The 24,960-nt window shown below is 40.4% G+C and overlaps 1 protein-coding gene across 2 annotated transcripts; it reads right to left on the reverse strand.

The window, feature by feature from the left end:
• Positions 1-1,336: 1,336 nt before the first annotated feature.
• ELMOD2 (ELMO domain containing 2) lies at positions 1,337-24,930 on the reverse strand. 2 transcript variants are annotated; one of them, XM_058666830.1, is made up of 9 exons: positions 24,797-24,930; positions 23,546-23,692; positions 21,674-21,702; positions 15,269-15,366; positions 12,521-12,650; positions 10,969-11,102; positions 6,516-6,584; positions 5,042-5,175; positions 1,337-4,825 (listed from the first exon to the last, which is right to left on the reverse strand). In XM_058666830.1, the coding sequence occupies exons 2-9, from the start codon at positions 23,685-23,687 to the stop codon at positions 4,680-4,682; spliced, it is 882 nt and encodes a 293-aa protein (XP_058522813.1). In that variant the 5' UTR covers positions 23,688-23,692; positions 24,797-24,930; the 3' UTR covers positions 1,337-4,679. The 2 variants fall into 2 exon arrangements, with proteins under 2 accessions (XP_058522813.1, XP_004588201.1); XM_004588144.2 differs by having other exon boundaries at positions 24,685-24,863.
• Positions 24,931-24,960: the final 30 nt, after the last annotated feature.

Below are 24,960 nucleotides of genomic sequence, written 5' to 3' on the forward strand. Positions count from 1 at the left end.
CCAAAGAATTTTTATCAAATGTTTTCTTTGCACCAAAGGGCATATAATTTTCATATGGTAATGCGGAAAATAATCAGATTTATTCTGGGCATTAATCAAACTTAGTCACAACTGATCTCAAAACAGTAACAGATATATGTAGATCTAGTATAACATTTAATGTTAAACTTTATTATATTCTAGATTCATCATGCTAATATTTTGCTTGGGATTGTTGTACCCATGTTGACAATGCCATAATTTTCTCAGACTGTCTTAGTCATATTATTAAAAAAAGAAAAAATTTATAGGAAGAGGACAACAGGGCCCGGCACTGTGTCCTAGCAGCTAAAGTCCTCGCTGTGAACGCCCTTGAATCCCATATGGGCGCTGGTTCTAATCTCGGCAGCCCCGCTTCCCATCCAGCTCCCTGCTTGTAGCCTGGGAAAGCAGTCGAGGACGGCCCAAGGCCTTGGAACCCTGCACCCATGTAGGAAACCTGGAGGGAGTTCCTGGTTCCTAGCTTTGGATCAGCACAGCACCGATCACTTGGGTAGTTAGTCATCAGAGGGTCTTCCTCTCTCTCTCCTCTTCTCTGTATATATGACTTTGCAATAAAAATAAATCTTAAAAAAAAAAAACAAAGCGAACAACAAACAAAATAAAACAAACAAAAAAGAGAGACTGAAAGATCTTCCACCTGCCAGTTCACTCCTCAAAAGGCCTCAATGTTGGAAGCCAGGTTGATCGGAGGCTAGGGGCCTGGAGTCAGGAGCTTCTTCTGGGTCTCCCACACAGGTGGAGGGTTCCAAGGCATTGGGCCGTCATTGACTGCTTTCCCAGGTCACAAGCAGGGAGCTGGAACGGAAGTGAAGCAGCCAGGACTCAGACAAGCATAAGGGATGCGGGTGCCACAGGTGGAGGAAGATGCAAGCTGTAACTGCAGGGTTTTTAGTGGATGACTCAGTGTAACCTCTCTGGCACTTTTCCCTATTTTTTTCTTGCAAAGCTTTCTAGGTCAAACAGATAAACATATATGTATATGGACCCATGTAAAAATATTTAAATGAATCCAAGACACACTGAGACAAAACAGTAGGTGTAGTATGAACTATTCCTATCTGTATAAATGAGTAAGTGATGTAGACAGTAGGTTCTTTCAACAGTAGGACATTTTTGCTCATTCACTATCTTAAACAGGTAATTGGCAGTTGATAAAAATTCAAAAAATTCTGTATTTTCTACTTAGGTACAGTGACACAATTAGAGATTAAATAAGAAAAGCTGCTCTGTGAACGCAGCTGACTTACACAGGGATGGGTGGGACAAAAGCAGGCAGAAGTAGCTACAGGAAGGCTGACAGTGATTCAGACATTTTTTATTTGCTCACTTAACATTCCAAATAAAACGACATCACATTTCACACTATTGCTTTTACTTAAGAAGTCAACTGCTTTATCCAAAGTAGACAGAAATCATACATTTACAGTTGTCAACCAGCACCTTTTCCTCAGGGAATGCCGCTTCAGTGTTTGAATACTCCACCAGAACCAGAATCACCCTACAGTGGTAAGGAAGTACTTGGGTTTCACTTCTATTGCATGTACTTTTTTCTTATCAACAGCTGAAGACAGGAAAAAACACATTTAAAAAGAACTTTAACTCATGATTTGCCTCAGGTCTGGACAATCCTGCTAAGCTTCATTTCAAACATTTCTTCTGCAGAGGGTTTCTTAAATAAGACAATGGAAATTAAAATCTCCCTACACTTGTTCACAGAAGAATGGAGTAGAACATTTGTCCTGAGAATACAGCTGGTCCCTTGTCACAGTCTCAAGAACGATAATCAACAACACTCCAAGCCAAACCCCTCCCTTCCAGGCCGAGGTCAACTGTAATTTTTTCTCTGTTCTAGCAACAAGCACCCACTTTCACACTCCTGTGATGTGTTTCCTTCTGGCAGGTCTTCGATGAAGTTCTATTTCACAGAACATTCTCAAAGGGGAGAAATAGTACATAAACGATTACATACACCAGACTCAGAATAAGTAGTACATATATTTCCATGTGGAAAAATACACAGAAATCCAAGTGGTTCTGAGGATAGAAGTAAAATCATAATGATCTCATTTTTCAAATTGCTGATGGTGCCAGTAAGACACTGATTTTTATTTTGCATTATGTCACCACATTTATGAACAAAGTCAGATTGGTCTAAGTTCGTCGATACCCCTGACTTCTCCCATTTCTTTAAGATTGTCTCTCAGAACACATTTAAACCCTCACTGCTATATTTTTAGACTACTCTTGCTACTGGCACACACTCCTTAATCTGGTATGTACAAAATTCATTTCAATACTGATTCACTTTTTGAACCTAAAATGAATATATTTTTCCTGCTACTTCAATGCCATAACATTCTATCACTACTTTGGCATCTTATTATTACAGAAACAAGCTTCTAAAATTTATTTTAAAAGATTACAAAAAATTCTAACATACACATGTTCAAAGTAAGGAAAATAGGAAAGCAGACACAATTGTATTTTTCTTTTCATGTATATCACTATTACACATAAGTCAGAAGGCTCCCATTACATTCTAATTTATACTTGGTGACACTTCACTTGGCTTCTAAGCTATAAAACCTCAGAATCTATTGGCATCTTTTTATATCAGTTTACCACAGAACTATGTGAAACAGTTACTGATTATTTTATGAAAGTGACAACATGTTTGAAGTACAAACAGATGGATTTAAGGAATGTATCACTGAACAAATTTTATAACATTTTCTTAATTTTCTTTCTCCCCAGAAAGGGAAAAATTATTTGAAAATTTTCCTTTCCATATACTTTAAACACCTTTTTTTTAAGTAAGTAAACTGACAAAAGACTAAATAACTCCAAGATCCCAGCTGCTGAAAGATCAAACTATAAATGTTAAGTACTTCTGCAGAAAAATAAAAATACTGAAAGGACTGCTTTCCATGTACAAGGTTAACAACAAAATACGGTGAACGTTAATGGCTACCACTTGATTGTTGTTAGGATTCTGCTACACATCATTTACACCCTCGCTGGATAGTAACGCACGAACATTTTTGACAAATTAAATGAAGACCATCTTAAGGTTGAGAAGTCACCTATTAGAAACCAATTTTTGAATTCCTGTAATACTAAAAAGCTAAAACATCACTATTAAAGTTTAAAGATAATATCGTTTAACTGAGAAAATAATAATTTGCACTTCTACTGGATGTGTTATACCACACTGCACCTGTTATCTTTCAATAGAATATTTCTGATCATTCTTCTCTCTGACAAGTTTAAAGAGAGATTTATCAATACGCATGAGCAAATGCTTCAAAAATTTCAAGTCCTGCTGTGGTCACACACAAACCAGTCCTTTAAGAAACACTTGGCAATACTGCATTGAAACATTGTGCTAAAGATCGACATGTTTTCCAGTGAATTTTTTGAACTGGTCTCTGTAGGATTTAGGGAGGACTTATATAATCCAGTGAAGTTTCCTGGTCTTAAACTCTCAGTTTTGCTGTGAGTATAAACATCTAAACACATCAAGAAATTGCTCTAACTACAACCTCCTCACCGTACCATCCTTGGCAGCCCTCACTGCCCTCCTGAGACTGTAGGAGAATAAAGCTATAGAAATGGACAGTCACTGTCCTCAAGCTACTTCAGTGTTGCAGACTGCTAGTAACTCCACATCACCAATTCCAAACACCTTGCAGTCAAAACAGACAGAAGCAAGAGTTAATGGTCAGTCAAACTGATGATGCTAACCAAGATTATTAAACAGCTTCAGACTTTCCTGCTTAATATTCAAAGACAGCTAAACTGTCTTGAATGCAATGAAGTTTTTTTTTTTCTTTCGGTCAAATTCATCTCCTTTAAATAAATACAAGTGGAGGAGCCTCATAAAAGCCTTTCCCCCATGTACTAAGGTTGTTTTCTACAACTGATAAAAAGCAAATACTGAAGATGAGAAAATGGCTTTAAGTTATAAAATAACACTGCGATATTTCAAGGTGTGTTGTTTAAAAACAAAAGCTAGTCACCATGCTGTCATTCCTCATTCTGTTATACTCAATAATCAGAGAAACCAAAAGGGAAGGCCATGGTTGTTGACCCTCCCGATAGTTTTATGTTCCTGCTGCTGGTAATGAAGCAACATTAGGACAAGTGACTGAGATGTACTACTCTTGCTATTAATAGACAGAAACACAATTCTTGCTATTAATAAACACAGAAATAAGACAAAGAAAATTAATTTCTAAATTTAAAAAAATTATTAAAAGAGCCTTGAAAACAATATCAACCTGACAGTCACAACATATAAAAACAAAAAGTGATAAGTATACATTTTCATCAACAAATCTAACATAAATACCTGATTTGTACTTTTATACCAACGGGCTAAGTCCCAAGCTCCAAACTGTAGTCCACATGACCCTACAGAAGGGATCTTTGGAAAGATAAGGTACCTTTGGAGAACAGTGTATAAACAATTGTAAACATACACTGATTGTCCACTAGCTTTCTTAAATAGAATTTCTGAAATATTTTTGTAGGAAATTATATATAAGAGTGTAGTTGATCAGATAATTTCTATTACAACATATAAATTCTGTCAGTGTGTGCAAAATGTGGTAGAAATAGAAGATACTATGGGTAATTTACATTTTTAAAGTAAGTGCTACATTACAATCCATTAAGAGTCCTTTAATCCTTTCATGAAACTTCTCTCTATACAGGTTGAAATACATAATGCTTTCTGGTTCTTCTTCAAACCAAAACTTGTCAAATTCATAGACAAGATAACCTGTGGTTAAAGAAAGACAAAATATCAACATTTTTTTAATAGGCAAATACAAAAACTGATATAGTAATACATACTTGGGGAATCATCTTCCATTATTTTCCTGCTTTTCAAAATTCTAAATAAAATAATGAACAGCTCACAGAAGTACTGGGTTAAAATATGTATCTTTCTAACAGTTTCCTCTTGGAGTCAGATTTAACTCATTTTTGTACTCACAATAAAACTGGTGGAAGTGCTCCATTGTGGGTATCCCAGGGACAAAGTTGTAGAGGTGAAACTTCAAAGCTTCGCTCTTCAGTAAGCTATAAGCCATTTCAGTGAGGTTGATGCCAACTATTGCATAAGAATACCTATGTCAGAAACATCACCAGTTACACCAGCTAGCCATCGTGCTCAAGACACAGAGGTGACTCACACAAGGAAGCAGTAAAAGGTGACTGTTCCATTTCCAGCAGTTACCAAATTTATGACAATTCTTATTTTTCTTACACAGTAAAGAAAAAGGAATCAGAATGGATTCAAATATTGTACTTTTAAAAGACCTTTATTTTTCTGGAAATAATCCAGGAAATAAAAATAAAGCTCTGTTCACATATCTAAAATAAAAAAATCTTAGAGAAACATAACTACACAGAATAAATCTCAATACTTCCTAAAATAGTCGTCTGGCATTTCTTCTCTATTTTCAGAATATTTGTTTCTATGATCTAACACTTTTTTCAAACATTAGGTATCAGAATATAAAAATAGTATCACGGGCCCAGCGTGATAGCGTAGTCGTTAAAGTCCTCGCCTTGCACGTGCCAGGATCCCACATGGACGCCAGTTCTAATCCTGGAGGCCTTGCTTCCCATCCAGCTCCCTGCTTGTGGCCTGGGAAAGCAGTCGAGGATGGCCCAAAGCCTTGGGACCCTGCACCCTTGTGGGAGACCCAAAAGAGCTCCAGTTTCCTGGCTTTGGATTGGCGCAGTAGCGGCCACTGTGGTCACTAGCGGAGTGAATCTTTGGATGGACGATCTTCCTCTCTGTCTCTCCTCCTCTCTGTATATCCACCTTTGGTATAAATATAAATAAATCTTAAAAAAAAAATAGATAAAAATAGTGTCACTAAAAACAGGACCTACATCTGCACTTGACATTATAATTTTTTTGTTTTCACATTTTAAAGCCATTTTTCTTTTTTAATATTATAATTTAAATATGTATTTATTTCTACTGAAAAGTCAGATATAGAGAGACAGAGAGGAACATCTTCCATCTGGTCATGCACTCCCCAAATGGCCGTAACGGCTGAAGCTGAGCCAATCCAAAACCAGGAGTCAGGAGCTTCTTCTGGGTCTCCCACGCGGATGCAGGGTCCCAAGGCTTTGGGCCGTCCTGGAGTGCCACCCAGGCCACAAGCAGGGAGCTGAAAGGGAAGCGGGGTGGCCGGGACACGAACTGGTGCCCAAATGGGATTCCAGCGCGTGCAAAGCAAGGATTTTACCCACGAGACTACCGCTCCAGGGCCTAAAGTCATTTTTCATTCCAATTTTCGAATCTATTTTTATATAGGCCTCTATCTCCACTTTATATATTGTGATAAAAAATATGTTGAGATTCACTCAAAATTGGCTTATGATCACATTTTTTTCTTAAAAATAATGTGTTGTATTTTGTCCTTTATCGAGTTTTAAATACACAATCTTACCCTAATTTTGGATGATTTGAACGGGAAAGAATCTGATGAGCTTCATTGGTGTAATTTTCACTGAAATACCTAAAAACGTTTAAGAAAGATAATTCAATGAACATGTATCATCCAAACTTTAATATCCAGAAGCAATTTAAAACTACCATCAAAATGATAGTCCTAATACTGCCATAATAATCTCCATCTCATAACAACATAAATGTTTCTGAATCAAAATTCAATACCAAGCTATTAGGCCTTCTGGTAGAGAAAGGGCCTGTAAGGTATTTTAACAAATATGTAATCTAAAAATAGACTTCCAAAATACTTAAAAAAAAACCTTCAGCAGTATTTTTGCTGGTTCTACTCCTATGATAGTCAACAGGCATGTGTTAGATCATTTCTCTTTTCATTTTGGCTTATTTCTTCTATTAACTTAGGTTTATATTATTGCTACAATCAGGAAAAAAACCAAACTCAATAACCTACCTATTGCATTTAAAAATACTTCCTGGATCAATGGTATAAAGTGGAAGATACAAGAGAAATACATTAAGCTATCTGTAGGCTCCCACAGCCTTTCGACCTATACTAACCTAACTTCTTTGAGTTCTTAAAGAAAGAGAAGGACTGATTATCTTCAATCTTTTGTTCTTTTCAGAACACACTGTAGTGTTGCTCTTTCTGTCATTTTCCTTCTCACACAAGCACAGTGTTTAGAAGTTGATGAAAAGCAGAAACAAGTGGATTTTCATAGTTTATTTAAATTTTGGAGGAAACAATGATTGAGATTCTCATAAATAAATTTTAAGTAAATTATTGAAAGTAATTTAGATAATTAAATTACTCCCCTCTATTTTTCCTCTATTGACTGTTTTATTTTTATTGGAAAGTCAGATATAGAGAGAAGAGACAGAGAGGAAGATCTTCTGTCCATTGATTCACTCCCCAATTGGCCACAACAGCTGGAGCTGCATCGATCCTATCTGAGGCCAGGAGCCAGGAGCTTCCTCTGGGTCTCCCACGTGGGTGCAGGGTCCCAAGACTTTGGGTTATCTCCTACTGCTTTCCCAGGCCACAAGCAGGGAGCTGGATGGGAAGTGAGACTGTCAGGATTAGAACCAGCGCCCATAAGGGATGCTGGCACATTCAAGATGCAGACTTTAGTTGCTAGGCCACTTCGCCAGGCCCATTACTAAATACTTCTATCTTCCGCTGCTGACTTTATTTTTCAACTGATTAAACCAGGATGTTAACGTAGAAGGTATAAATTAAGGCTCATTTAAAAATGAAGGGGGACCCTTGAATCACCTTAAATGTTGTACAAATATTACTGCATGTGCATTTTCTGTAGAAAAAATATAGTTTTCTTCAGATCCTCAAAGGAATGTATAATCCCAAAATGAATAAAAAGTCTTACTTAGCATATTATTTTCCAAATACCTCAAATTCTGTTTTACTTCTGGATGGACTCTAAAATGTCCTTAGTAGATTACTTACATTTTTGTATATGAACACAATTCAGTACTATATCAGTATTTTAATAGTTAAGTTACTATTAATCTCACTTATTTGAAAGAGTAAAGGGTGGAGGGAGGAGAGACCTCTTCCATCTGCTGGTATGCTCCCCAAATAGCCAGAGCTGAGCCAGGCAGTAGCCAGGAGCTTCAACCTAGGTCGCCCAAAGGGGTGGCAGGGGCCCAAGCACTCTGCGCTACCTTCTGCTGCTTTTTTAGGCCATTAACGGGAAGTTGAAGGGGAAGACGAGCAGTTGTGATTCAAACTGGTGCCATATATGATGTCAGCATCAAGGACTGTGGTTTTATCTGCTACACCACAATACTGGCCCTTCAAACTACTCTTAGTCTCGTGGGCATTTGGTGCACTAACCAGTTAGGATACCACTTGGGATGCCCACATTCCCTATCGGAGTGTTTGGCTTCAAGTCCAGCCTCTGTGTCTAACTCCAGTTTTCTGCTAATGAGCATTCTACATGGCAGGATGATGTCTTAACTACTTTGAGTACTGGCCAGCCCTGTGAGTGATCCATACTGTGTTTCCAGCTCCTGGCTTCCACTTGGCCCAGGACTGGCACTTGCAGGCATTTGAGGAGTAATCAGCAGTTGAAGACTAGTTTACTGCTTTATATTTCAAACAAATAAAAATCAAGCAAGAAATTGGAAAAAATTCTATCATATAAAGCACCTTTTCAGTTCCTTGCTAAATTTACTTAAGCTAACTCTTATCTTAAAAATCTTACTAGTGAAAATTATGTATTTAGGCAATAAAGAAGACTATTCTTTACAGAACATCTTCCCTTGCTTCTTTTTTCCTTTTCTTTCTTCCATTCTTCCCTTTCTATATCAATTTTTGGCCTTAAATTGCATAATTTTTTACTTTATTATTCCTGTTCTGTATCCAATTTTAATTCTTTTGAATTAATTTTCTGTACAGAGAACCTTTCTTTTTTTTTTTTAAAGATTTATTTATTTTATTACAAAGTCAGATATACAGAGAGGAGGTGAGACAGAGAGGAAGATCTTCCGTCTGATGATTCACTCCCCAAGTGAGCGCAACGGTCAGTGCTGCACACCGATCCGATGCCGGGAACCAGGAACCTCTTCTGGGTCTCCCACGCGGGTGCAGGGTCCCAAGGCATTGGGCCGTCCTCGACTGCTTTCCCAGGCTACAAGCAGGGAGCTGGATGGGAAGTGGAGCTGCCGGGATTAGAACCAGCGCCCATATGGGATCCTGGGGCGTTCAAGGCGAGGACTTTAGCTGCTAGGCCACGCCGCCCGGCCCAGCGAACCTTTCTTTTACATCTGCCACAGCATTACTTCCCAAAGTCTTGCAATTTATCAAACCACTAGCTTTCCTTCAATGCAAGAGTGCTTCTCAAGATTATGACAGAGGCCAGAGCTGAGGCAGCATAGGTAAAGCTGCTCCCTGATAATGGCAGGCCACATGTCCTATGACTCAAGTCCCAGCTGCTCCACTTCCAATCCAGCTCCCTGATAATGGCCTGGGGAAGCAGTCAAGGATGACTCAAGTTCTTGGATCTCTGCGTCTACATGGGAGCCCCGGAGGAAGCTCCTTGCTCCTGGCTTCAGACCAGCCCAGTTACTGCCACTGTGGCCACTTGGGGAGTGAACCAGTGGATGGAAGGCCTCTATCTATTTCTTCCCTGTCCCCATATCCCCATCTCTTTTGAGTAAATAAGTAATTTCATTTTTTAAAAGATTACATAATGAAAAGACTAAAAAATTTTAAAATGTAAATTGTATAAGCATATTTTAACAGCTATCTCTTCTTTGTGCATTTTGATGCCTAAAATTATAGAGGCATCAGAGCTAATTTTGCTTTTTTACTATATTTCAGTTTGGGCAGCCAAATAATTATTAAGATATACATGAATCCTGGTTTTTCAAATCAGTTGATACGAGTTCTAAATATAGGGTACAAATATTTATGTCATTTAAAGGTCTATCAGAATCCCTTATGACAGTCTAGAATCAAATCTTACTAAATTATATAAACTTTAAGTTAATTTCTCTTTTGGCAGACACTAAGAATTTTTTGAAGTTGTATTTTGAAGGTTGTTGACTTGTTTAGAAATAGAATTATGTGGAAATTTACGCACGTAAAATTCAGATAGTATATACAATTAAGTATTGATGTATTTAATAGCATTTTGATGGGCAAAATTATCAATATTGAAATCCTACCATACTGCTTTATATTTTCCCCAGAATAGCCATCTCCGCAGTGATCTAAGTATGCTTTACTCAATGTTAGCACAGTTCAATTCCAGGTATTTTTCATTGTAAAAACTATCCAAAGTTAAATGACTGGGTTTCCCACTTGACATATTTCATACTCTGCAAATCACAATTCATATACAGATCCAAATACAAACACTTATCTACACATTTTCATATCTTTGCAATAGGAAAGTAATCTCCCAGTTTATTCTGCAGAACAGTTTGCATATCAATTACTTCAGGTCTTTTGGCATTTCATGCAATTACCCAGTCAAAAGAATTAAAAAAGAAAAAGGAGACAGAGTCCAGGCAGGTACTACAAAATCAGAGATTTGGATCCACTGACACACTGTTGTAAAGGGATTAGGTATGAAAGCACTTGATCATCTGCTCTGGTTCTACTTCATCAAAGGTATTCAGAGTCCCCAGAGGTGAAACAAGGGGGAAACGAACAGTAAGAAAACAGCATATGTAATTACGTGGAACTATGAGAAGAGAAAAAAACTTGAGAAATCACACACTCACACACACACACACGTCTATTTCCAGTGTCTTCATATTGTTGCCACTAGGCTAGCAAGCATGTCTAGAACTGCAACTGTTAACATTCAGAGAGGGTATAAAATGGCTGGATTGATTCTTACAGAATTGAATTAGACTTGAGGTTTATGTATTACCACTAGAGAAGAAAACAAAGCATTTGCACTCACACGAGGTTGATTAAGCCAAGGATCCCCATGCCTCTGAAGTCTGTTTTGGGGTCGTCGCCCTGGAAACCAATGTCAGCCCACTGTTTGGAGATTCTCGCCTTCAGCTTCTTCGTGGGCATCAGCAGGTTCCAAAGCTGTACACACATGCTTCCATATTACAAGTAATAGTCATGCTCTTCTTTACCAAAACATTCTCCTTTTCCTTTGTCATACAGATACTAACTGAATGTCTTCAGTTAAACAATTTACGTAAAAAAATGACAGGTTCAGGTTCAACAAAGATTATTTCAGGAAAACTAACTATACAAAAAAATGGCACATTTATTCCATTTAAAAAGAGCAATATGAAGAAAAGATTTCTGAAAAGGGTATAAACAATGTATAGAAATCTAAATCAATGCAACATTATGCCAACCACTAGCTCTTCCTCTGGAAGCTGGGTTTCATTGTGTGTCACTCAAGGGAAAAAACCCCAAGTGGAATGCAAAGACTTCCGTCTTACTCCTCCATGGAATTACACAAAGTCTGAGGTTAGGAGAAAATAATAACAATAAGGATGCAAGTAGTGGTACATCCTCAATGTGTGCCACACTATCAGTTAAAATAATGTTTCACACTAAACAGTATTTAAAAGGTTCAAAGATAAAAGCACAATCCATAAAGCGTGTCCTGAGATGCTGTTTATTATCCCAATTTTACAAATTCAAGTTGTAGCTTAATTTTACAACAAATGAAGCACCTATTTTATACTTCCAAAAAAAAAAAGTTGTGTTGTTTAACCTTGAGTCACTTACTGTCACTTAGCTAGCATCAATGCTTCATTCCACAGCACTTTTGGTTCTAACACACTGCTAACTGCAGGTGCAGCTGACTCCACACGGACAGTTCATGGGCGCCAACTATTTTAAAATACAAATACGAGAAGTGCCGAGGACGGGCAGAGATCCAGCTGACTGTCCACATTTCTCTCTGGCGGCTTGGGACCTACCCTACATGGTAAGGGAAGCTAACTCTGAGTTTAATCCTCTAGAATTCCAGCACCTCATTGTCCTTAGGCATTTATGATCCAGAAACAACAAAGATTCCCATGTTCTTCTAAAATTTTCACAATGTTTTAAGCTGTGGAATCAGCTGGCTATTGCTTATTGTATAAGTTGCAAAAGAGCCAACATAATACTCTGAAGAGAGACATTTATGTCACAATTTGAAAGCATCCCCCAAAATGCCCAATTCATATTACTAATTCACATACAGACACAGACAGGGGCAAAAATCTGAGTCTTGTGTGCCCATACATTTTGGTTGAATAAAAACTTCCTTCATAAATTTACATTTCAGATTTTAACACATTACAGTAATATTTACTGGGATATATTCTGATGGTACTTACCAGAAAAATATAAATTTGTTCATAAAAATATTTCTCTATCTCCATGGGGCAGAGTAACTGAATGGCCACATAAGCATCTAGAATTTGCACACAGACCTTACTCAGTTCAAGCCTGATTTTCCTAAGCCTCCAGCGACTCCAAATAGAAAAAGCAGAATTTACCTTTAGGAGTAGTTTTTCATGCTGTGCATTCTCAGAATCATACGGCCTTTTCCGCACGCTTTCCACATCCAAATAGAGTTGTTTATAACCAGTTATCTGCAATAAGCACGTCTTCATGCATATTTTAAAACTGAAAATGACACAATTATTACTTAAAAACATACCTTATCACAATAAAGTAAGGTCCTTTATAGTTCGTGGTTCATATGTCTGTCTGGAAACCATTTCCTAGCTTTCAATACAATATAATGAACATTGAGAGCCTCGTTAAACACAAAAAATTACACCAAGTATTACAGAGGAGACTGTAAAACAGAACCTAAGAGAGTAAGACAAGGTAGGAACAAGAAATCTGTCTAGTGCAATGATTTGGTTTCCTGTGTTCATGCTTCCTCTGGGTAGTCCTGGACATTCCCATCAGATTAAATGTTCCAAGATTATAAGGGGGCACTTGAAAAAGCTCGTGAAAAGATATTTTGACACAAACAATTTTGAAATTGAAGACTATTCAAAAAGTTCATAAAACCATTTTATGAAAAAGATACACACTGACATCAATAAAATTTTACACACAAAAAAACATGTTTCAATTGCATTTATCCACAAACTTTTAGAAATATTATCATTTATAACCAGTAGCTATATTGCGGCTTTAGCAGTTTATCTTCCCTGAGGATACATTTTTTTAAAAAAAGATTTATTTATTTATTTGAAAGGCAGAGTTACAGAGAAGGAGAGAAAGATATTCCATTTGCTGGTTCATTCCTTAAATGGTTTCTTCAACTGGAACTGAGCCAAACTGAAGCCATGCACTTCATTCTGGTCTCCCATGCGAGTAGAGGGGCTCACAGGCTTGGACCTTTCTCCTATGCTTTCCCAGGTGGATTAGTGGAGAGCTGCGTTGGAAGTGGAACAGCTGGGACTGAACCACTGCCCAAAGGGGATACAGGCACTGGAATCAGCATTTTAATCCACTATGCTGCAGCACTAACTCCAACACACACTTTTCTTATTTAAGTAAGTATAATCATAGCACTGAGATTAGTTCCCAAGTTCAAACTCTGTTTTGCCCCTTTTCATCAACAATGCATCAAAAGGTCTCTGAGCCCTTATCTTTTCTGAAATGTCATTCAAGGCAATTTTCATGTCACTACTCTGCTGTATATTTTAGCTTGTCATTTCTTATTTGAACGATTAAGAATTTTCTGATTTTTCTGTTTCTAGTCCTTCTACCTTCTTCCTTACTTAAACAAGTGTCTGAAAGTGTTGCTTATTTGCCTGGCAACCAGAAGGCAATGGCTAAGATGCCAGCTGAGACACCAGTGTCTCACACTGCAGCGCCTGGGTTCCAGTTCCTACTGGTGCATCCTAGAGGCAGCAGCTATGGCTTCGGCTTCGAATGGGTGGGCCCTACGGTAACAGCAGGGAGCTGGACTGGACTGACAGCTCCCAACTTCAGGCCTGGCTCAGCCCCCTTCCATTGCAGGCATCTGAGGAGTCCACTACAGGATGGGAGCTTTCTTAATCTTTTTGTCTCTCTCTGTTCTTCTGCTTATAAAATTAATAGGAAAAAAACACAAGACAACAGCCAAATCCTTCAGAATGGCATGCAAGACTGTGAAGTAGCAATGTGGCACCCGATTCAGTTCTCCAGTGTCTGCTCTGTACATATCCACTGCTCCAGCTCCAAAGGATTCCCCATCCTTCCCAGACACATAAATACTTCTATGTCTCTGTGTCTTCCCTGACTTACCCATCAAAGTCTAACTCCAATGTCACCTTTTTCTGGAGCCATCTTCACAATTCCCTACTACAGTCTCCCTGTGTCAACTGAAATAAATCACCCCTTCTTCTGTAATTACATAGAGAATACTTGAGGGGGGGGGAGGAATGTTAACTGCTATAAGGTGAATATACCGGTCATGGGAATACAAAATTGCAATAAGCACCCCTCTTACACAATTCAGAACGCACTGAAGGCAAGAACAAGGATGCACACAGTGGGTTGAACAGTATGATATCCATCTCCATCAAGCATGGAACAAGGCTTCTAACTCAGACCGGAGAGGCCACGGAGGACCTTCTGGAAAAGGACAAAGGAACTAATTTAGAAGGATAAGCAGCACACAGCAGGGCCTGGTACGATGGCTCATTGTGCCAGGGCAAATCGCGGGATCTCATATGGGTGCTGGTTTATGTCCTGGCTGCTTCACTTCCCTTCCAGCTCCCTGCTTATGGCCTCAGAAAGCAGTTAATAACGGCCCAAAGCCTTGGGATCCTGTACCCATAGAAGACGCAGAACAAACTCCTGGTTCCTAGCTTTGCATCAGCTCAGTTCTGGCCATTATGGCCATTTGGGAAGTGAATCAGAAGATGGAAGATCTTCCTCTCCTTCTTTCTGTAAATCTGATGTCTTTCCAATAAAAATACATCTTTAAAAAAAAGAGAGAGAGAGGGAGAGATACAGTAGCCAAAGTTGTTTAATCTTGGCCAGGTACTGGTCAGTTAACCTTCAAGAGACTCCGGTACAGCGGCAATGCTACTGGAGTGGAGGTCGAGAGACGGCGATCTCAGCCCTGCTTCCAGCGCTCACCTCTCTGGACCTTGATTATTCATCCAGTTACGTGAGGGGGGTGAATCAGATACCTCCACAAACCCTTCAGCTCTGAAGTTCCACAACTGAGCATGAGCTCCATAGCTCACAGGCCACACACAGGGGATCAAAAAAATCATGTCAAAGAGGCACACCTGACATCCTTCTCAGGGTTAATATTCTTCTCCTTCATTATGTCATCCACATATTTGTCCACTTCACTCTCAACAGCACGTGTCGCCTCCTGCAAAACCTATTTATGTGAAAGAGAGATGAGTTAGGAAAACCTGTTTTAGTGGAAAAAGTAGGAATTTTGAGAGAATTAATCAAGTGTACAAAGCAGGTTTTAAAATGTAAAGGGACATTAAATTTGTTTCAAACTTTTTCTAGCATTAAACTTAATGCATTTATATTGTTTCTCTGCTTTTGTTTAATAAAAGGGAAGCACATAATGTATCCAATGAGAAGCACTTTTGCTGAGTGAGAATCAACAGGTTTTTAACTGATGATTCTTAACAAATGAGCTGCCACTGTAGCATGCTTATCTATAACATTTTTAAATTATGTAGTGAAAATATTTGTATGAAGTACTTAATACAGAAGTTGAAAATAAGTTTAGAAGTGGTTATTTAGACTAAGCAGTTTTAGTTACATTGCGATGCCCGCATCCTGTATCAGGTGCAAGGGTTCAAATTTAGGCCTTGCATCTGATTTTTTTTTCTTAAGATTTATTCACTTTTAGTGAATAATGAAAGACAGTTGCAGGGAGAAGGAGAGATAGAGAGATGGATCTTTCATCTGCTGGTTCACTCCCCAAGTGGCTGCAATGGCTGAGGCTGAGCTAATCTGAAGCCAGGAGCCAGAAGCTTCTTCCAGGTCTCCCACATGGGTGCAGAGTTCCAAGGCTTTGGGCCATTCTCTACTGCTTTCCCAGGTTATAAGCTGGGAGCTGGATAGGAAGTGAAACAGCTGGGACATGAACCAGCATCCATATGGGATCCCAGCACTTGCAGGGAGGGTTAGTCAACTGAGCCATTATACTGGAACCTGCACCTGATTCTAAAACTTTCTATCACAGACCCCAGAAGGCAGGTGAGGGCTCAACTACTTGAGTCACCTCGGTGGAAATCCTGGAATGAGTTCCAATATCCCAGCTTCAGATCAGGGAGTTAACCAGTTGATGAGAGTTTGTCTCTTACATACTAAAAACAAAATCACAAAAAAACTTAATTCAGAAGCCATCAAGATGCTGCCAACTAGAGACCATTACGCTCAGTGAAGTAAGACAACTGCCAAAGGACATCAGATTTATCTCTGATATAAGGCAATCTACATGTAAAATACAAGATAAATAGATAAATAGGTAAACATATATGTAGATGTATTCATCCCAAGGAAATATATAATGAAGGAACTATATAATTAGAAAGTGAAAATAAGCTACAGGATGCACCTATACTCCCAAACAAAAAGACTGTCAATGGAACTGTTAAATATACGTTGACAACAGGATGCTGGACTTTCTACCTTTGTCTGTAACTACAATGTCATGATATACTTTAAGTGGAAGAATGATGGACATGTGACTGTTGCTGAAGGACTATACTATTGCAATAATATGGTGGAAAACAGTTGGAGGAATGGGGAGTGGAAGGAGAAATCCCTCTGGCTATGGAACTATTCATGAAAATTAAAAAACAGAAGAAAAGAAATTCTAAAAGAAAACTGGAATACTGAGATGACCTCTGATAACGATAGTCAAAAAGCAAATTAGATCTAATTAAGAAATCATAGTTTATTGTACTTACAGAAAAGCTCACCAATTGCAAAGAGTAAAAAGCTTGCTTCTTAGCACTTTCAGCACAGCTTACCAAGTATAACAGAGAATGAATTTTTTTTAAAATAATTGGCTGCTACATACAGCATTCTTTTTAAGGCAGGCAAATCTGTTTAAGCCAATTCATCCACAGCTGATTGATTTAATTTCAGGGACTCTTGCTGACAAAGATGTAAAGCTTATGTTTTGAGTTTCATTTATGACTAGAGCTTTTATTTGGGGGGAAATCACATAACAGAAGTTTTGCCTATGGTTTTGGCACCTTAAAGCTGGTCTTGACTTATGTCTAGCTATGCCTTCTTAATTTTTCTTTAACAGCATGTATCTTTTTGTACTTTTTCTAAACATGCAAAATGGATTTCTTAAATAAAACATTCTATAAATACTCACTGCATCTTTTCTTTCAATAAACAAGTAAGTTCAGTCCTTTCTAATCCTTAAAAAGTTTCTTTTACTCTCACCTCTTTCTAGGCTTCTGTATCAAAATCCTCTTTGTGTACTTGCCTCAGACTGCAGGCAATACCTTCCAGCTATCCCCACAGTAACGCCTCTGCTTACCAGGTGCCTTTCATCGGAAGACTCCTTTCCCTAATACAGCCTTGCGTCCCACTTCTAGCTGAGTTCAAACACTAGGTCCAAGAAGCTTCACCTTAATCTATTCAAGTGAAAGTAACTTCTCCATGCTTGATATAATATAAACACAATGTTAAACACTGATCAGCTTTGACAAACATCCAATCAATCCATAAACCCATCAAAATACCATTAATCCTTTTCCATCAATCCAGAAGATTGCCTCATGTCCCTTCCCAAATAATCCTTGCTCCAAGAGGCAACCACTGCTCTGACTCTCAATTGCTATCACTTAGCAGTGAGTACAGAAATAGAATCATGAAGTAGGAGTAGGTCAGGCTGCAGCATCAGTTGACATACTGACTCAGATCTATGGGTGGGCTGGGTTGGGTCAGTACATAGCACACAGTAGCATGAGCGAAAGCCAGGACAGGGTGCAGGCCAACCCAGGCTGGACAGCAGCACCCCATGAGTTCATGTGAGGGCCCAAGGGCCAGTGGTGGGCCAGGCTGGGATAGGCTGCAGCACCGGCTGGCGAATGCAAAGATGTAGTGGTGGGCCATCTCATCTGGGTTGCAACACCCACCAACACATGTAAACTCAGGGCTGGGAGTGGGCCTGGTATAGGAACTTTGGGAACTGTCTTACTGATATGCTGCTGCTTCTGATGAGCATGAGAGCTGGGACTGTGAGTGGGCCAGTCTGGGACAGGCTTGCTAAGCTGCTATACCCACCAGCACACATGAGAACCAAAATGGGTGCAGGCCAGGCAGAATAGCTGCAAGTGATGGGACTGGGTATGAGTCTTGTCAGGCTGGACTGCCGTAACCCCTGGCAAGTGCAAGATCCAGGGCTGAAATTGGGCCAAGTAGGGAAACTGTGGGAACTACTCTTCTGCACTTCAGCTCCTGATGGTAAGCACAAGAGCCAGGGATGGGAGTGGACAAGGCTGTGCAAGGCAGCACCATTCATTGCCATGTATGTGGCCAAGGTCTCGGGATGGGTCTGGCCAGGTTGAGCTAAAGCACCCATGGATGTGCACGAGGGTCAGATGAAATATGAAACAGATTAGGTTAGGCTGCAGTACATGTTGGTACATGCAGAAACAGGGGTTGGGAGGTGGGCCTGATGAGGGTTCCTGGAGGGGTGGGGGTCTCGCTGACTATACTGCTGCACCTGCTGGTATGTGCATGAAGACAGAACTTGTGGTGGGCTGGGCTAGGCTGGGCTGAGTAGGCCATAATGCCTGTCAGCTCATGTGAGAGATGGGATTTGGGGCAGAATTGACCCAGCAGTTGAATCCACTGGTATGCACGTTAGCTGGTACAGGTGATGAACCAAACCTGACTACACTGGCTAGCACACATAAGAGTCAAATCTAAGGTCATCCTGGGCATGGTTTCTTGAGAAACTCCCCAACTAGATCACTGGACTTAAACTCTGGCCACTGAGGAAATGACAAAATATATGGTATGTCTACGGAATGCATATATCTGAACTGAGCCTCCTCAATTGTTGATGTCTGTGCAGTGGACAGCATGCACACAGAAACACAACATCCAGCTCACTCAGGTCACAGAAGGACACTGAGTGCCTCATCACAGGATAGAAGGCAGAACAGGTTGGACCACTCTCCTGGCCAGGCTTTGCAGCATGTTCCAGGGCCTGTGGATGCACCAACGGGACTTGGTCAGCTAACCTTGGAAAGATTTTATCAGTGACTTCTAAGAACTATCAAAACCACTCAAGTTTAAGACCCTTGGAACACTCTTCCCCACATCAGGGTCTCTAAGGTGTCGTCGAATGCCCATCCCCTCCCCCATGCCCCGGGGGCTGATGTAGTTTGAAACCAAGGAGTGACCCCTCCCCTTCTCCCACTGTGGATACAGGAGGAAAAAAAAGATGGAAGCGTTTGTCTCCCCACCCTAATCAGAAACCCACATGGGTGTTCATCCCTCTCACTAAGTAAAAGATATTAAAAAAATTTTAAATGATACTATGTAGATAAAGGCTTATCTTTTAAGGAAACTGCCAAAACTATTTTTTTCCAAAGTGGTGATGCCATTTTATAGTTCAAATTGGAGTTAACCAACATAGGTGATGTTAACTATTTCATACAGTAAGAGTCACCACTCTTTCTAGTTGGTATGTCATAAGCTCTCCTTGTGGTTTTAATTAGCATTTCCCTAATGAGCACTTATCCAACTACATATGTATACATTCCTTCATAGGTGACTGTTCAGGGCTTTTGATCATTTAAAAAGTGCTTTCTAGTAGTGAGTTTTACAGATTCTTTACTAGACCAAGTTCCTTCACACACATGTGCTGCAAGCAATTTCTCAGTGTGTGGCCTAGACATTCATTTTTTAAAAAAGTTAACATTTTTATGAAATCTAACTTTTTGACTTTTTAAAAATAGTAACATTATGTATTTTCTAAAAATTCTGTAGTCATAGAAGATATTCTCCTATTTTTTCTTTTAGAAATTTAAAAAATTTTAGTGTAGGAGCCAGTCTTGTAAGTAAAGCTGCCACCAGATGCTAGCATCCTACATGGGCACCAGCTCAACTCACGACTGTTCCTCTGGCTCCTGGCTTCAGGCTGGCACAGTGCTGGCCACTGAGACCATCTGGAGAGTGAACCAGTGGAAAGAAGAACTCTAACTCTGCCTTTCAAATGAAGAAATAAATCTTTAGCAAGTTGCTGGTTCTAAATTGTTTTTAGTTTTCTGAACCCCTACATTTTCATTAAGAAGAGGTGACTATACTGAACAAAAGAACAAAACTCAGAACTTCAATATTCATTTAAGTTCAAGTTACGCTTACACAGACTCATCACAAATAAAAGGCCGTTAACTAATCAGTAAAGCACCTGTTTTTAGATTACTCTCCAGAACATAAAGGACGCGCCTGCCACACTTCACAATGTCCATGTTTGTGGCATCAATCAATAATTCGTACATCACCAAAGTCAACACTGTTTGACACCGATCCCTATTTTAGAACATGACAAGACACATATCTGTCACATCAGATAATCCACACATAGAAAAAAATCATGAACCATCAAACTTAGGAAGGAATACCAAGTGGTAGGCTGTAACTGAATTAAACACCCACTACCTCCCACTGCCCAGGAGGCAATAGTCTCTACTATGTGGCTGCAATTCAGTGATTATTTTTTTTAAAACTTTATTTATTTTCATTTGAAAGTCACATACACCGAGAGGAGGAGAGGCAGAGAGAAGATGATCTTCCGCCTGTTGATTCACTCCCCAAGTGACTCCAACAGCTGGAATTGAGCTGATCTGAAGCCAGGAGCCAGGAGCCTCTTCCGGGCCACCAACGTGGGTGCAGGGTCCCAAGGCTCTGGATCATCCTTGACTGCTTTCCCAGGCCACAGCAGGGAGCTGGATGGGAAGCGGGGCTGCTGTGATTAGATCCGGTGCCCATATGGGATTCCGGTACATTCAAGGCAAGGATTTTAGCCACTAGGCTACTGCACTGGGCCCTCAGTGATTATTTTACCCAATGATATGCTCCTGAATATAACACAAGGACATCTAAGTACTCCTGTGTGGCCTGGTCTTCATGATCCAATAAAAGGACGCTCTACAGTTTTCACTGCCTTCTCAACATGGTCTCAAAATGAGACAAACGGAATTGGTCTGAACTCGGCACCAGCTTAAAAACAGCCTCTCCAGTTCAATCAAATACACACGAGCAAGGACTAACATGGCATCAGTAGCAGTCGTCACACAGCAAAAGCTAACATGTACATGAGCTTTGACTTATCTAGACAGAAAAATACAAGAGGTAGGGTTTTCTGTTGCTTTTTTTTCTTTCATAAAATCTGTCCTGAAGACACAGTCTGAGAAAGCCTCCCCCGCCCACAACCCCGAGCTATGGAAGTTTAAGGCAAAATGAATCAGTAAAATCTCATTAGCAGGAAGGATACAAATTCCTTCCATGTGAAAGGCATAGAAAAAAATGTTTGGAACAGAACACATTCCTTCTGAAGTGGCACGCTTCCGCTAACATCCTTCAAAGCAAAGACTGCTAGCAGGGCATAATGACTAATTGCAAAATGAAACAATGTAAGAAGTATGTTCAAGGTTTCTAGAATCATCACCTTGATAACCTGATCTTACCTTATTCTTGGAGTACATCAGGGAATTTTCTGGGAAAAAAAAAAAAAGAAAAAAGAATGGAATCACACTGCAAACATGTGGTAAATCAAACCTGTAACCGATTACTGTGAGTATTCTTCAAACAGTTCATAGAAAATGTGGATCATATGTGGATCATGAAGACCTACATACAAATTTCAAACAATTGTGTACCCAAAAAGTTATTTTTTGATTTTTCCTTTACATTTATAAATTTTCCTCACAGTTTCGCAGGACAGAAATTTCTACTTGAAAAGCATAGCATTTGTTTGTACAGCACACAGGAGCAGAGCATTCCAAAAAGCTCACCCAGGCACCGCACAGCTAGCCAGGGGATGCCAAGGACCATGACCTCGCTGCGGTCCTGTGACAGGTCTACCGACCGCTGCAAATCACCCAGCCAGAAGTGCATGTGCAGGCACCCAGGCGCGTACTTCAGCCTTCCTTCCTCAGTGTTTACAGCTGAGGAACTCGGGACGGATCATACAACAAAGGGGTAAGATTCTCTGGCCAAAGGGTCTCTAATCAAATAGCAAAAGACCTTCTCTAGTCACAGCTTCTACTTCAAGAATGAGAAGAACAAGTTTACTAGTCTATTTTTAAAACTTTTGGCAAATCTGGTAAGTCTCCTTTTTGGCAACTAGGAAAATCTAGAAAAATTTGTTTTCTGCAAAGCAAAACCTTAGCACGTTGTGAAACATCAGATAACACCTTGCCTGCAGCCATTTCTTATCCAGACCTATTTTGTTCGTATGAGTAGTCAAAGGGGCAATCAAAAGACAGGCAATCATTGAGTCAATGGGGAAGTGGCTAGAAAACCTGGACAGTAATTACACCTCAATCACCCAGCTGCCCTGAGGCAACGGTTGTCAGTCATTCTTTCCGTCCTGGATACAGGTTTGCATTACCAGCACTCTTACTCAGTGGAAACACACTTGACCAACACAAAAGCAGATCTGGCCAACTCATGATCTTCCACTGAACACAGTGAGCAGGAGCTACAGCTAGGCTAGGCTGGACAAGAAGCAATGACTTCACACAGTCTTTCTCAGCCATCTATGTCTCAACTCAGAGCAATGCATTACACAATGCAACACCAACCTGAGAAGGTAATACAATAGCAATGTTTAACAGAAACGCAACACAAGTCAGGATGTGAGACACTTAGATATTTTAAGGTTTTCTCCAGACATATCAGTTAAACAAAACAATCAAATCAATTTGAATATAGTTGGCCCCATAGGTTATATTACCACTTCAACCTATACGGAATATAAACAATTCGTGAGATTCCTACACATCCTGATTCACACAAACTCTTTGAAAACCAGGATGTATTTTATATTTATACCTCTCGGTTCAGGCTAGCCACATGGCTCAGCAACCATACATGGCTTACATGCCACTAGCTGCAGTACCGGATACCACAGAACGTGAGTCTAACAATCCTCCCAGAGGGAGTACGAGATACTTAAATAACATCCTTTTATAAAGAATCCCAGGGCAACCAAAGATGCTAAGCATGAACTGATCTACGTGAGGCGTTCATCTTATCACTTAAATGAAAATTTCAAAGACAGCAGAAGAGTACATTGTCTCCAGCAACTGTTGCCAATTGTCACATAAGGAACCGATTCACTGAAGAATTTCAAGATGATTCTTAGCACAGATAAGGAAATAACGTCCCCCTTTCTGTGAAATCTTACACTTTGCTAGCTAGAATGATTCAAAGTTTTCAAAGCTGATGAAAATCTGTTCAAGTCACTTGAACAGCATATACAGTACATCTGTTACAATGAGCACCGAGCAAAAAGATCTTAAATTTGTATTGGTTTTATTTTTGCGTAACATTACCTATTCTGTGCGTCCTCTGTGCACCTACATAGGTATCAAAAATTCGCTGCAACTCACACTTCCCAGTCATCTGTCGTAGCAGCCATTTCATCCAAAATCGAAAAAAGTGGCCATAGAAGAATTCCCACAGAGAAATAAACATTTTTCCTGGGGAAGGAAATATATAAGACAAGCTTAATGCCTTGAAATCGAACTTTACAAAATAAACTTTATCCAGCTCATCCAATTTCAAGTTATATGTATTTACTCCATTGTGACTGTTTTGTGATGTTTCATTAGGCATCGAAAACAACACAGGTGTAATATTACCACTTAAATACTGGGTGGCCAATGGGTCCCACTTTTTAAAAACGCTTAAAAAGAAACAGCATTAAGAGTGAAGCTATGGAAAAACTTGAAAGAATGATGTGTATTTTCTGATCATTTGATTTCACGTCTTAATTTCCTATTTTCTTACCCCTTGAGAAACCATTCCCTCCACACTTCAACAAGAGGATCTCAAGGCCGTGGAGAGGAAAACACAGACACCAGAATTCTGATCACGAACCAGCTCTTAGCACTTGGGTGAGTCCTCAAGCTTGTCCCACCCTCAGGCGGTGTCAGCAAACGACAAAGCCAACAGCTTACAAATGCCAGTATGCAAATTGAGCCCGCAGTAGATAGATCTCATTCGGGCTAATTCTCGCTTTTCCGCTCAATAGATGAAGGGTGGCAGTAATTTAAACACATACACACAAAAATATTCAACAGAACTAGATCTTAGAAAAATTCTTCAGTCATTTTACATGTAAAGAAAGCTTAGGGAGGGGGAAGGTGCCAGTGAGAGGGAGCACCCTAAACAGAATGCTCAACGGCTCCCCGCTTTCCACCTTCTCCCCGAAGACCCCGCAGGACTGCGGCCTGAGGGAAGGTCAAGAGCAGCCCCGCAGGTGGCGGGTGGTCCGGACAAAGGCGGCAGAGCCTCCGGGCACGGGCGACGCCCGCCCGGCAGCCGCAGCACCGAGCCCCCGCTCCTACACCCGGCCGTGCCCGCCGGTGGGCGGGACGCGCTCGCACAAAGCCCCGCCGGCCCGGGCGTCCCCAGACGCTCCGCAGAACCCTGCGGGGCGCCGGGCGAGAGAAGAGAGAACAGCAGCCACCTCACAGCAGCGGAGGAACTAAGGGAGGGGACGCTGCAGCTGCCTCGGTTTCCCCAACTGCAAACAGCCGGCCACGGAAACGACGCTGCTCGCCGAGCGCTCCTGCACCCACCGCGACCCGGAAGTCGGGGAGTGGAGCGGCCGGACCGCCTTTCCCGGGACACGGTCCGCCCCCTGGCCCCGGCTTCTTCCGATTGGCCCGCCTTCCGCCTATCGCGGACGCGGAAAGGTTCCAGCCGAGGGCTCCGGCTTCTCGCGACGCCCGGCGGTTTCCGT

Source organism: Ochotona princeps, chromosome 7 (assembly GCF_030435755.1).
Source record: "Ochotona princeps isolate mOchPri1 chromosome 7, mOchPri1.hap1, whole genome shotgun sequence".
In the NCBI taxonomy this organism is placed as follows: domain Eukaryota; kingdom Metazoa; phylum Chordata; class Mammalia; order Lagomorpha; family Ochotonidae; genus Ochotona; species Ochotona princeps.